General features: G+C 32.8%; 3 protein-coding genes across 3 annotated transcripts in view; 1 reads left to right on the top strand and 2 right to left on the bottom strand.

The window, feature by feature from the left end:
• Positions 1–1,072, bottom strand: part of LOC101508741 (uncharacterized) — a 13,815-nt gene extending 12,743 nt beyond the window's left edge. The window contains exon 1 of the mRNA XM_012713731.3: positions 915–1,072. Coding sequence (XP_012569185.2) covers positions 915–996 — 82 coding nt within the window. The 5' untranslated portion in view covers positions 997–1,072. The remainder of the gene's footprint in view (positions 1–914) is intronic.
• Positions 1,073–2,595: 1,523 nt separating this feature from the next.
• On the top strand, positions 2,596–5,553 carry LOC101507888 (mitochondrial phosphate carrier protein 3, mitochondrial). The gene is made up of 6 exons (XM_004492960.4): positions 2,596–3,001; positions 3,594–3,955; positions 4,086–4,129; positions 4,577–4,791; positions 4,887–5,011; positions 5,104–5,553. Exons 1-6 carry the CDS (start codon positions 2,711–2,713, stop codon positions 5,165–5,167), a joined length of 1,101 nt encoding a protein of 366 aa, XP_004493017.1. The 5' UTR covers positions 2,596–2,710; the 3' UTR covers positions 5,168–5,553.
• A 2,803-nt stretch (positions 5,554–8,356) lies between these two features.
• LOC101507574 (V-type proton ATPase subunit C) lies at positions 8,357–13,791 on the bottom strand. The gene is made up of 11 exons (XM_004492959.3): positions 13,604–13,791; positions 13,452–13,520; positions 13,229–13,356; positions 13,039–13,138; positions 11,246–11,313; positions 11,021–11,162; positions 10,724–10,840; positions 10,428–10,553; positions 10,003–10,086; positions 9,834–9,913; positions 8,357–8,945 (listed from the first exon to the last, which is right to left on the bottom strand). Exons 1-11 carry the CDS (start codon positions 13,721–13,723, stop codon positions 8,843–8,845), a joined length of 1,137 nt encoding a protein of 378 aa, XP_004493016.1. The 5' UTR covers positions 13,724–13,791; the 3' UTR covers positions 8,357–8,842.
• Positions 13,792–14,432: the final 641 nt, after the last annotated feature.

Raw genomic sequence — 14,432 nt, 5'->3', positions numbered from 1 at the left:
ATCAATAAAAATCAGGGACGAATAATTCCCTTTCGCTATTGAGTTCTACAAAGGAACCTAACATTTACTTTGTGCAACTGCTACAAATGAACACCCCAGATTTAAATCCAGGCAATTTGTATAGGCCTATAAGGTCTCCCTGGGTAGAGAGGCTAAGACATTTGTCATATTTATTACAGAACTCGAAGGATGATTGTTTTATTTTTATTATGTTGGTGTACTCATTGCCTTTACTCCATTTCTGGCTTGTTTTGCTCATGTTTCAGATGGCAACAGTCCGGAAAAAGTTACAATAATTTGGTTCATATTGTTTGCTTCTCAAAATCAATTCTTTATTGGCCATAAATTTATTTCATTTCAAAAGAGCTGCATTTTTTTATATTTATGCAATAAAAGAGATTCTATGTTATCATTTCCAAAAAAATAAAATTCTGAATCACTTATATTTGCAAATTTTCCATTACATACATAAGTTGATACAATAAAAGGGATTCTATGATATCATTTCCAAAAAAAAAATAAAATTGAATCACCATAAATATAAAATAACTTAACATTAACTTATTCAAACATCAATTTTATCAAAATTAGTTTTACTAAAATCTAAAACTTTAGCAACATATAATTACTTTCAATCAACCTTTGACGAACTTTTCTGGAGGGGCAGCTTTAAATCGACTATATTGACTTCAAATATTTTGACTGTGTTTTTTTTCTTCCCAGCCTTTGTTAAACCCACAACCACCCCAATTCTTTAGTCAACTTTATTATACGCTTTCCAATTTCCATTCACAAGGTCAAGTCAAATAATGCCACCAACTATAAAAAAAAAATGTGCAACATGCAGCAAAAATGTTACATCTAAGAGTGCATGTGTGCGTGAATAATGAAACACCTCGAGAGTAAAAAGTGACCTGATATGGTTGTTTGGAGCCATTGGGTCTGGTAGATAGGAGCAGAACTCCATGATTCACCATCTTTATTTTCCATTAACATTAATTAATGTGATTATTGATTGGTTCAGCAAAATAAATATATCATAGAACCATAGGAGACAACAGGGTAAACTGTAAAGAAGCACGTAAAGAATTTGAAAAGTAAGGTCCTGATCTTGTATTGGTTGGCATATAGCCTAGGATAAACGTTAAGTAGATTCTTTATCAAATTTGAATTCATTTTGTATATTATCTATCTCTAATTATAACTGTCACTTGAGGAAAAAAATCATCTTTAAATATAAGATGCTTTTAAATTTTATTAATATAATGTCCTATTGTTGCTCATAATTTGGTTGTCTATTAATGGCTATAGTTTTGCTAATAATTTTAATTTTGATGACTCTGCCAGCTGTATATTAATGTGATTTGTTTACTAAAGTTATTTTTTCTTTTACTTTTCATGCAACAGTATCTTGGGAGAAAGGACCTGAATTAAATTGTGTTAGATCAAGAAGCAAATAAAGTTACATTGGTTTTGCATGGTGCGAAATTGAAATACTAAACATGGTTGTCTAACTTCAAACAAGAGCAGCCCAACACACACCCAACACACATGACCGGTCCAAGACACCTGGATGTCTAAAATGAATTTTAATATCAGAATTAAAATAATTTTTTTAAAATATGACACCATTTAATTAATATCATATAATTGATATTATATAATATTTATGTTTTAATTGATTTAATATTTTTGAGACAATATTAAATTTAGAAAATATTATATTTTAATTTTTAAAATATTAAAATTTGAGATCTTTTTATTCAATAATTTTTTTTTGAGTTCTTTTGATAAAGTAACATTTTTATTTTTCATATAGGTCTAATGCGGTTGCTTCAAGTGGTAAATCTACTATTCAAAAAATGTCTCACATTTATCTTGGTCTCATTTTAATCCTCAAGTCCTCAATAGCGTATGTGCATATTGCATTTTAATTTGGTTTAGAATTTTTGCAAGCATATGATAGAACAATGCATGTATTAAGATTTGAGTGAGTATATCATTAACCTTTAAAAACTTGAGTGAAATAGTGTGAGCAGTGAAAAGATAATAAAATTTGTTGGATGAAACTGAATGCTAAGCTCATTTTTTATTTTGTTGTCTTTTAAGATGTTAAACAATTTAATATATGTTTTCTATCGCAATAAAATTGTCAGAATTATAGAAAAAATACTATGATATTACAAAAATTATAATTAATTTAATGAATATACATTATCAGTGTAAACTTAACTATGTTTTCTTAATTTTTTCTTCTGTTGGGTATTTACAGAAAAAAAAGTATATCAATTATTATCATTATTTTTAAAGAGTTTAATGAATTTACATTGTGAATGCAAACTAATATATATAATCCTATTTTCTCATTTTTCGAAATAGAATTCACCGTAACTCCCTGGGTAGTATAGGTTAACGGAATATTCTAAATTCCAACAAGTTCATTTAATTTAACTCCCTATAAAAAAAACTATGAATAGGTTATGTACAAAAAAACTCTACAATTTCTCCGCAGTGTCAACGCGATAATTCCGACAAAATCCTGAGGGCATTTTAGTCCAAAAAAGATACAGAAACGTCGACGTTATAAAGCAAACGCACGAATCACATACCAGTAGTATACAATCAAAAGAAAGACACGGCACAGGTAGCGAAGAATTGGGAGAGACTAGCTAACCATTTCTCTCTCATTTCTCTGTAGTTGTTCATCTCAATGGCTCAACAATCAGAATCTTATTCTGGCCGTAAAAACATGATCCCTTCATTTCTCTACGGTTCTTCCACCAAAACCCTACCTATTCACCAGATCCTCAGTAACGGTCCCGCTCCTTCATTGCCTGGAACTGGATCCGCCGGCTTCATGATTCCATCTCCTAAGGAATCTGGTAAGATCGAGATGTATTCTCCAGCTTTCTATGCTGCTTGTACTGCCGGTGGAATTTTCAGTTGTGGTCTTACTCACATGACCGTCACTCCTCTTGACCTAGTCAAGTGTAATATGCAGGTATCTTTTTATTCTTCTTCGATCTGGATTTTACTCATTTGATTTATTGCGTTTCTTACTTTATTGTGTAGTGATTATTACTCTTTTGATATGTGACTGTTTAGATCTGTTAATTACTTTTAGGTTTTTATGAATGTTATGTTATTAATTTTGATTTTGATTATGATGATGCTGTTATTTCGGTTAAGTAGATCTGTTAAGGAGTTGATTGTTGTTAAGTTGGAGGATCGTTTGATTCGTGCTTTGTTGAGTTTATAATCCGATTTTCATTTGTTAGGCTTAAGCTTTGTGATACTGTTTTCATGGGTCATTTTCTTCGACTTTTGTTGTTCTAGTTGTGTTTTACTCTGTTGAGATTTTGTGTAGGATTGTGTTTGGAGAATATTTATTTTTGGTACATTGACTTGTTAGATGACTTCGAAGTTTGTTTGCTTTGAAGTGCTGAATCTGTGATGAGTAGTCTTTTTGTGTGTTGGAATGTTGATGTTAATTACTAGCATTGATGACCTGGTTGTGTAGTTGGAATCGGAATTGTTTAGTTTGTTGTAGCAATGTGTTTTGTTGTAATGCGTGGATTGGTTATTGATTTCAGATTGACCCAGCCAAGTACAAGAGCATCTCATCAGGGTTTGGAGTTTTGCTCAAGGAGCAGGGAGTCAAGGGCTTTTTCCGTGGTTGGGTGCCTACCTTGCTTGGTTACAGTGCACAGGGTGCTTGCAAATTTGGGTTCTATGAGTTCTTTAAGAAGTACTATTCTGATATTGCTGGCCCAGAGTATGCAAGCAAGTACAAGACTTTGATCTACCTTGCTGGTTCTGCATCTGCTGAGGTTATTGCCGATATTGCACTTTGCCCATTTGAGGCTGTGAAAGTTCGTGTTCAAACTCAGCCTGGTTTTGCAAGAGGTCTCGGTGATGGGCTTCCAAAATTTATCAAATCTGAAGGAACTTTGGGGTATGCTTACAAATTTGTTAGCTTTTAAATTGTTATGTTAGTTTAGAGGATGTTGTGTGGTTGTATTGTGTTGCTCCTGATCTATGCTAGGATTTAGGATGTGATCTAACTGAATCTCTTATGATTTCAGGCTGTACAAGGGATTGGTGCCTCTATGGGGACGACAAATTCCATGTGAGTTCGCCATTTTAAAGATTGTGGTTTGTATTATATGTTAATTTCCCTCTTGTTGAGTTGACAGTTTGTATGCTGTTCAATATCTACTACTTAGGTTACCGGCTGAGGCATTTAGTTTACACTTCATTTTTTTAATATGTCATGTTGCTTCTCATGCGTTGCTTGGTAATCACGTAGCACTAACCTGTTGGACTTGTAGTCAATTTTCAAACTGAATATTCTTGTTTGTTGATATTTTTGTTGTTAAAATTTATCATTTAGGATTAGTAGTTTATGATGAAACTCTTTGATGTGAATATTGGAGTTGATGAAGTTTGATGTTTGCAATTTAAATATGCAGCATGTTTTGTTTATGTTATGAATTGGAAGATAGCTTATGACGGAACCAAAGCGCATGGTACCTGATAATATGACCTGGGAACTAAATAATATTGTTTCTTGCAGACACGATGATGAAATTTGCCTCTTTTGAGACCATTGTTGAGCAGATCTATAAGCATGCCATCCCCAGACCAAAGAATGAGTGCAGCAAATCTCTGCAACTCGGTGTCAGTTTTGCTGGTGGATACATTGCTGGTGTTCTTTGTGCAATTGTGTCTCATCCTGCTGATAATCTTGTCTCTTTCCTGAACAATGCCAAAGGTGCAACAGTTGGTGATGTGAGTTTCAACTAGGTCCTATTTATGTAATTGTTTTGCATTTTGTTTTCCACAAGTATGTGATGTGATGTGATGTTATCTACTGTTCGATGCAGGCTGTTAAGAAGTTTGGTGTGGTGGGGCTTTTCACCCGAGGTCTCCCTCTACGTATTGTTATGATTGGAACACTTACCGGTGCCCAATGGGGAATATATGATGCTTTCAAAGTCTTTGTGGGGCTGTAAGTTTATACAACTGCTTGTCTGTGTTGTAGTTTCATGCATTTCATGTTCTTCATTAGGATATGCCAATTAATTTTTTTCTCTTTGTTAGGCCAACCACTGGTGGTGCTGCTCCTGCTCCTGTTGCTGCTCCTGCTGAGAACGCAACGGCATAAAGTAACCAATGGTGACAATTTATAGTTTGTTTAAGAAACTTAGGAAACCAGCTAATAGGGGCCATAATAAACAGAGGACTGCTGAGGTTGCTTGAGTTCTCAAGCATGGTTCGATATTCTTTCGAAGTTAAAACACTGTTTCCATTTTTCCTGCATTTGGTTATTTTAATTTTTGGTAGGATGGTTTTGCTCGCATCCTTCCAGTTGCTGAAAACTTTGTAGCTAGGAAAGTTATAATTTTCCTCTGTCAAACGGAAATACACATTTGTTTTATTGTTTTTGCATAAGCATGGACTGATATGCAATGCCTAGGTTGAGATCAATTTTTCTTCCAGTTTACCTGATTAATTTTCCTCTGGAATATAATTTTTTGGTGTTGAAATTTACGTTTCTTTTGCTGTGCTATTTTAGTAATCCAGTCTGTTACCAGGCCAGTTCAATATCTTTTGTCCTGCCATTCATGGGATAACTACCCGCTACTGTTCCTTCATAATAATGCAAAATAAAGATGTCAAGCCCTTAAATGAATTGTACACCATCATCATCATTATTATTATATGGAAGAAATTACTTTGAACTGTATGTTTCTTACGTGTCACGTATTCAACGTTTTATTTTAAAACAATAAACGAACCTAAATCTTGTTATCATTGCTCAATTCAAACTATTAATTTGTGTTCTTTGTTATGATATGATAGTTGTATGATTTTGTTATGAAAAGAGGAGTATACTTCAACAGAAAATTAAACCTAGAAAAATTGTTTTGATTTATGGAAGCAATTGTAGTGAAGTGAAATGTGCATATGCATTCAAGGAAGAGGTAAACGTGTCCCACAATTTCTCAAAAGTAGAAGAATGACATGTTTGATAAAGTAATTAATTAGTGTTCGGATTAGACATTGGGAGAGGTTGCTAAGAGAAAAATAACCGCTGCAATGTAGATTAAATTGATGTCATTATACTTGGCAATGTTATTGGCTAACAGGTGCCCTTCAAATTTGAAATAGTCTTAAAGCTTCTTAATGTAATTAAGAATTTTTATAATTTAAGAAAACGTCTATTATTTTGTTACATTACAGTTACAAATTTAAAATGTAATCAAGTGTAACGTGTTCAATGAGGCATGATTCGATAGGGATACTTTTTTTTTACGGAATTCCATATAGATACTAATGAATGTTTTATTGGCACTATTTAAAATATTTTAACTCTTTAATAAGATGGAATTTATGGAAGTCCAGCCACTCTGAGATTGCATCCCACATAGTGATAGAAGATTCACTTCACATTTTAAACTCTACCAATATAGCATAGATATATTACAAAGCCAAACTCCACTTGTTTCTTGATTCAACAGTTTATTAAATGAATATTGTATTGTGTGAAGCGCCATTTTCTTTTTTACTTTCCAGGACCTAATATTTGTTCATTTGTGTTACTATAAGATTTCATTTGTGTTCATGTGATTACAGTAAACTTTTGTTGTTGACGAAATCATGGTCCAATATCATGAATGTACTGGACACATAATTTCTTACAAACTGAAATTTGGCTATATTGTAGATACAACTTTTGTTTTCTGTATAATGTGTTTGTATCCATGAATTTATTGTATAGACAAGATTATTTATATGCAACAAAACAACTGAGCCCACTGGTACGTGTGCGTAAAAATGAAAATAACTAGTGCACAAGTGCCTTACTAATTTATCGTTGATACTAGTTTTTTTTAGACACAATTGTTCCTGTGGTCCTTTAATTTAATTTCAGATGATACTTCAGTTGTTTTATTTTCTTTTCAATTTGGTCCTTTATTTTCATTGAAGAACATGTTTATAAGAAGCTTTTTGAAACACACTTAAAGCATCTACAATGGAGCACCCCACTTTGAGTGTTTAAATGGATATGACACGTACACATATTTTATTTTATAATTTTGTAATCATAATATTTAATGAGTATTATTCTCTCCAATTCAGCATCTCAAAATTTATTAAATAGATTTTATCAATAACTTTATATTGTTATTTTTCAACAACACTTATTTATTTGAATATAATTTAGTGAGACCTACGAAAAAAATGAAGAGATGTTTCTTTAACCACCATTTTCTATAAACATCTATATTTTTGAATCTACAATGGAGTGTTTATTTGACAGGGTGTTTATTAAGGAACAACCTCATTATTATAGATACTCTTAGTGCAAATTAGGATGTACTTTAAAAGATGTTAGGAAGCTATTCCTAACACACTTTGTGCATGTTATGACACACTTCAAACTCAAATTTAATTAAGTTAATTGTACTAAAACCAAGTTTATTAAAAATTGCATTCGATAAATACTTGCCCCAAACATCCACTTCATTTTGCTATTCAACAAAGGGTGTATATACCTTTTTATTTTGTGGTTACTTTCATTAGAACTATTCAAATTAACCCAATAATAATATAATTCCATAATCAAAATATAAATGCTTGTTTGCCGCTAAATCTCCATTACTAATAATAATAGTTGGATATAAATAGAAACCATTTTTTATAGGTAAAAGTTTAGGGTGAGGGGCCCAATCCAAAGAAGATAAAACCTACCGACTCAATAATCGTTTATAGTTGATAAAGGAAAAAAAACGTTTATAAAGAAAATTATATTTATTTCATTCTAAAGAGATTAGTGAGGTTTTGAACAAACATGTCCCATAGGAATGCTATTACAATGAAAATACATTTACTCAGTCTCAATGATGTAAGTGAAGATTTAAACAAGCAACCTATTAGATATCAATCTTGCCATAGTCATTGACTGATTGAACCAATCCTATGATATACAAGTGAGATAAGTCTTGTACTATACTCAATCTTGTTTCCACATTGGATCAAATGAGATATGATAGGATTTATTGATCACATGGTGAAAAATAAACTTTGGCATGGTACAATACTAATTTACTTGTTTCCTTTGAAAAAAGTCTCAAAAAGATTACAAGCTTTATAAACAAATCATGAGGTTAACCATAGCAAAGAAGTGCATTTTAAACAATCCACCAGTGAGCTTGTGTTTAAGCTCTCTAAAAATGGTCTTGTTTCTAAAAGTCAGGATACTCCAAATAGTCGCCAACCAGATCAAATCATCTTTAAATATTAATAAATTGACAAGTACAACAACACACAAGTGGTGCAAATATACCCCTAATTTTAACCAATAAGTTTATTGAATAGCATAAATAAATTTGACTGTTATGATCACATCAATATAAAAAGTGGTGTAACATAAGTATCCCACACAAAAAATACAAGTTTAAGGCGTACAAGTGACATTTATTTTTGTACTTATGGCGTGCCATAAGTGTCCTCACACATGAGATGTATTATTCTCTGAAGAAATGAGCTTAAGAGTGCATTAGTTCTGAGTCCCATAGTCGCAAACACGAAAAGTTACATGAAACAATACAAGTGGCCAATTAATACCAGGCATTGGACTCTGCCCTCAAAATTAATCGGACCCTGTTGAAACTTGAAACTTCAATTGCTCTAATTATATATAAATAATAACAAAGAATGAAACATGATAGCAATGTACAAAATCTTCAAATCCTGTCTGGCTTTGGCATTAATGTTGTCCAAGAGAACCTTTAGCGGATCTAAATTAAAAGATAGGGCTTGTTTCCAGTAGCGCTCAAAGAAGATTGATAGTGAAGGAAACATATGGGTGAGTATCTGCATCACCTGCTAGGCCAGCCATTCCACCACCCAAGTCCTCGTCGGTTTTCCAGTACGCACTGCACGCAAATTTATTGAAGTTACAATAGTACCATGTAAGAATAGTCAATCAAATTAACAAAAAAATTACAAAAACAAAGAAGTAAGTATTGTCTATATGTATCAAAACTTGAGAGGGAAGCAATTTCTGCTGAAGCATAATATAGGGGATGGTACTCGAAATGAGTTTCGAGCAGAGTCAACAACCATTAAATAGAATACTATCACATTTACATAAACAGGGAGTGAATCCTAGCTGTTTTTGTAGCATCTCAATTGATTATTTTATTTTATCTAGAGAATCAAGAGAGAATAGAGAAGTTTGAAATTTTCAAATAACTATCCACTATCCATAGATTCTTATTTTCTAGAGTAAGTTCTGTATATTGGTCAAAGCAAAGAGACCAGTACCCTGTTTAGTGATTTGAATAATGCTGAAGCATATATTCCGCAAGGCACAAACAAATTTGATTTGTTTACTTTCACTACTCTTCAATGTTGTAAAGGGTGCCAACATAAAATGAGTTTACAGTAGCACTCCTCACCCCCAAATAAGTACATTCCTTAATGTCAAAATGTGAAACCTGATTCCTGATTGGAGTTTGAACCTTTTAAAGAATTACATGAAGAGGTTTCATGAAAGTCTCAGTTGAAGTATTATCAAATATAGCAGCCTGACTCTTCAAACTTATAAGATTTAAATTTTAAAGGCTTCCTGAAACTTTGCATGTTTTTCTTGATATCCAACAAAAACAAGTGAACAATCCCCACCACCCCAAAAAAAGGTCACGTAGGATCTTAGATCCATCAGTTGTGTTCCTGCGCTTTAATCAGGCTTGGTAGTGTCTAAAACTACTAAAACTCACATATTTTAAACCAGACAGCATAGAGATTAATTAGCTACTTGCCTGTTTGAGCTATCACTCAACCCTTCAAGGATTGAACGTACTTTCTTCTCGGCTTTTACAGATGGAGCTAAGACGCATGCCTGGAATCAACATAAGATCCAATGCTCATAGGTTAATAAATAATTGCGAGGGGATGAGACTGGACTACAGTTCTAAAAGAGTATAGTACCAAGAAAGACGGTGGCAGTCCATATCTCAGAATGCTTTCAGCAAATAAACGCACAGCACAAAAGTGCATCCAGGAGCTAAAAACCTTCAGAAAGTATAAAGTAGAAGGCGTCAGCAACAAGAGCCATCAAATTTTATGATAACAAGGCAAGAGCAAGCAAAGGTGAGAGAAGTTTTATGGACAATAAACACTACTAGATTTTAACAGAGAAGCTAAGTCACTCTATAATGTCAGCCTCGGCTTGAGGGCTAGTCCAAAAGCAGACACATCAAGGTATAAACACTCCAGCTAGGAAATAGTCATTAATTTAGCATACTTTTCCCATAATCACCTTGGTTTTTCTAACGATATCTGTAAATTCTGCCTTTATATATTCTTCGGTATTTCTACAAAATGAAATGAAGTAATGAATAAGTCAATAATACCTCTCCATAACTGGTATAGCACCATTGCAACAGAGAACCCCTCAAACTTTCCTGATCTTGCATCAATTTATCCAATTCCTGCTTTCGGCTCTCATGTGTTTCCGGGCTGTATTCAAAATCGCGAATCTGAATACAAAAACATAAAATTCCATTAAACACCTCTCATTAACTGATGAATTGATATTCGACACTGAAACTTTCAGCATTATGTTGTCTCAAGAATTCCACAATATAGATATCACTAATATTAACAAATTGAAGACAAATATGCAAATTAACAAAAATTAACTACTTACTTGAAACCCTTTTTCCCTTGCACTAGTTCTAAAATTGTCTGCCACACGATTGAAGAGTGTTACGGTATAAAGAGCATATTCATTGTCCTCATACAACTGCTTAGAAGACCTTGGGACCTAAAATATTTAACCTAATCAGAATAAGAAAATAGCGCAATAAAAAAAATTATTCAAAGGTTTGAACAAAACATTATTGGATTGTTTAGATGAATTACAGGGATTTTTCAATAATAACCCATTTACAATAATCCCAATGATGTAGTATTCATATTTGCGAGTGAATTTGAGAAATCTTACCACATAGCTAGTCAATGTTTCGTAGCTTGCGAGCCATTCCTTCTGTGAATACTTGGAAACAACGGCAAGGAGGGTAGTTAAGTGTTCTGAAGTTATAATGTCCTCAGGTTTTACCAAGTTAGAAATATCACGAACGGCTAAGCTGAAATAGTAAAAAGCATGTCAGCTAAGAAATAGAATACAATAAATTTTAAAATTGAGTAAGTTATAGAACAAGATCCACACCTTCCAGTTTGCTTTCGGTTTATAGAATTCAGCTGACTTCGGATATTATTATACTCAGAAACACGAACCTGGAATGAAAGACAAAGTTTCAAGGCCCGGGTAAAACTTTCAATCCACACCATGCAAAATAAGTTGGGACTAAGGATGTTCTTTGTAATATTTGCCAGGGAAAAAAATCCATCGTAAAGGAAAACAAAAATTAGCTTGTAAGACCTTTCTGAAATGCCCAGTCAAAATGATTTTTTCTTGTCACATGAATAGACCTTTTAAAAAACCTTCCCCTCCCTAGCCTTGTTGCAGGAAAAAAACACATTATAAACCATTGGCAAAAAAAGGAGGTCTAAAGGGCAAGGAGCAGCAAGAGAAAAAGCCTAGGTAAATAAATGTGTCATGTTTTTATTAAAACAGTCACCACTGAAACTCAAGTCGTATGATATAACCCGCGGTACTCAGGGTAAAACAAATGTATACTCCTGATCATGTTTTGAAAAAATGCAAAAGCATCTACATACCAGAAAACATATAAGATGTATCATAACCAAATAAATACCAACTCCTCATTTTTTTTTTCTCAAGGTGAATCCCAACCCCTTATCTTATATGTTGGATAAGAGAGAATATATTTAAATTTAAAAATGAGAGATAGGGGACTGAATGGTTGGGGTGTAAAACATGACACCCTCATTAAGATACCGACTTTTTACTTTCAATTGATAGACAAGTTAGAATATTTTTATCAACAGATTATAAAGTTATTGATTCAATACTATGCTCCCTTGAATTTGGCTCTTCTAAAGCACAAGGGTCACTTTAGAAGGAAATATTTGATGGCAAAGTGGATTCTAACAAATCAATATTTTGTGATGAATGTGAATATATTTTATCATAATAACAACCACTAATTTCCTTATCAATGTTTGAGATCCTCCATGTTTCCCTCTAAAGTGATCCTCTTCACTTCAGCCAAATTTGTTCCCCATGGACGTCATTTTAGAAATTAAGCATGTAACAAAACTCCAATTACAAACCCAAAAGTAAAAAGAGCAAGGTTCCACAACTGAGGTATCAAATCTATAGCTTTCAATTACAAACAGCGGCGGATCCACATTGGGAGCATTTGCCCCCACTAAGATTTCGATATTTCTCAATTTTATAGATTAGCTACCCAGCATATATACAAATACACATTTTGAACAGCAAAGAAACTCTATATTAAAATAGGAGTACAAGTATCTCAACTCAAATATAGGCAGGATCCAAAACCAGGAAACAACACACAATTAATCAATCGAGAAAGTAGAAAAACCCTAAACAAACGGGGCAAAAAGATGCTATTTAAGAAAACCCTGATGCTGTTCCGCAGATCATTCATATATGAAATATCTTATATTTAGAACCCCATTAGTATTTATATATGAATATTGTGCCCCAGAACTTAATCTTTTTTGGAGCTGTTGTTCATTACAAAGCTTGTTGAAGACACGCTGATAAGTCCACTTATACACTGGTAGCAATAAAAAAGAAGCAAAAAAACTTGGATGAACCAACAAAATTCAAGGACTTATCATCTCTGAATTTTGCAGCAGTTAGCCATACACTAAGCAAGGAAGTTACAATAATTTACTAGTACTAGTTGCTATTTCACTATAGTATAAATAAAGGAATGATTTAGATACTAAAGAGGCCATGAAAGACAAATATTATACATATAATGCGGTTATTACTACCTATCACATCTCTGAAATCAAACAGATAGATCGAACTAGAACTAGAGGTGGGAAGAAAATGAAAACCTTGAGATCATCCTCAATCTTTGCGACTAGACCATGAATTCCATCAACGATCTCCTTCAAAGGCGACATAGTCGGGTACTTGGCATCATCCCAAACAAATCTAGATCCATGACAAAAACAACAATTTCAACCCAAACAAAAACATAGTATCGATTGATATAGATAGATCAAAGGTGTAAAGAGAGAAAACCTAGTCAAGTAGGAATCAACAGGAACTCCATCGACGGTGAGACCAGCAGTATTTACGCCAGAAACTCTCTCGAGTTCTTCAATCTGGCGCCTGATCTTGAGGGAAACTCCTTCCATGAAAGCGTTAGACTGCAGAGAAATGTTAATCGATCGAATCAGAAGACAACTATGAGATTGGAATTATCGGCGATCGTGAAAATATACAAAAAAAGCAGGAAATGAACCTTGGTGAGATCATCGCTGAGGGAGAGGAGAGAATCTAGGGTTCCGACGCGGAGATTGGGAATGTTGAACTGTGAGAAAAAATAATTTAATTTGAATTTGAATTTGAATTTGAATTTAATAAAAGGAATGTGAATGAAAGTAAAGATGTTACTCTGTAAAGAGGAGTATCGAAGGAATGCTTGGAGATATTTTGCTGCAATTGGTTCCAAATCGAAGATGAAGAGTTGTTGTTCTGGACGGGAAGAGACACCACCCAGTACCTGTTTGCCATTTTACTTTTACGAACGACCTTCTCTCTGTTTCTGATTATTATTTATCACTGCACCTCAATACCCAACTTAACTTCTTCTAATATATCTTCTATATATCACATCCCATTACCACCCATTCATTTAATCCTACCAAAATGTTATTTTATTACATTATTAGTATTTTTAACAAATAATAATAAATGTTTAATATCAATAAAATTTTATTAATTTATTATATTTTTATAAAAAAAAATTCTCAATTTTTATAATCAATTGAGATATAAAGAGATTTACAGATTAAAATCTCTTAATAACTCTTATTTCTCGTGTTTTAAAAAGATTGTGAAAAGAAATAAATGTAAAAAAAAAAAAGCGGAGTGAAATGTGTGATGATTTTTTAATTTTACTTGTGATTTAAGAGAAAATAGAAAGAAGAAAAGATAGATATAATATGAGTTCGTTTCGCATCTACTCAATTTTTAGAAATTATTTTCTCTTGTTTAATTGCGTAGAAAATAAAAGGAAAAATAAATAAAATTACAAAATAACTAAAATAACATTTAAAAAATAAAATATAAAAAATTGAATTTTTGCAACTTTTCTTCTCATATTCACCTTTTCTTTTCCATTTGAGAAGATTGAATTTTGTTTGGTCTCTCCTTTTTTTAATATAGTTGAGAACCAAACAATGAATAAAAAATAGATTTGATTGCCTTCTTTTCTTTCCCT

This window comes from Cicer arietinum, chromosome 3 (assembly GCF_000331145.2).
Source record: "Cicer arietinum cultivar CDC Frontier isolate Library 1 chromosome 3, Cicar.CDCFrontier_v2.0, whole genome shotgun sequence".
Classification (NCBI taxonomy): Eukaryota; Viridiplantae; Streptophyta; class Magnoliopsida; order Fabales; family Fabaceae; genus Cicer; species Cicer arietinum.
This window is presented reverse-complemented; position numbering and strand designations above follow the sequence as displayed.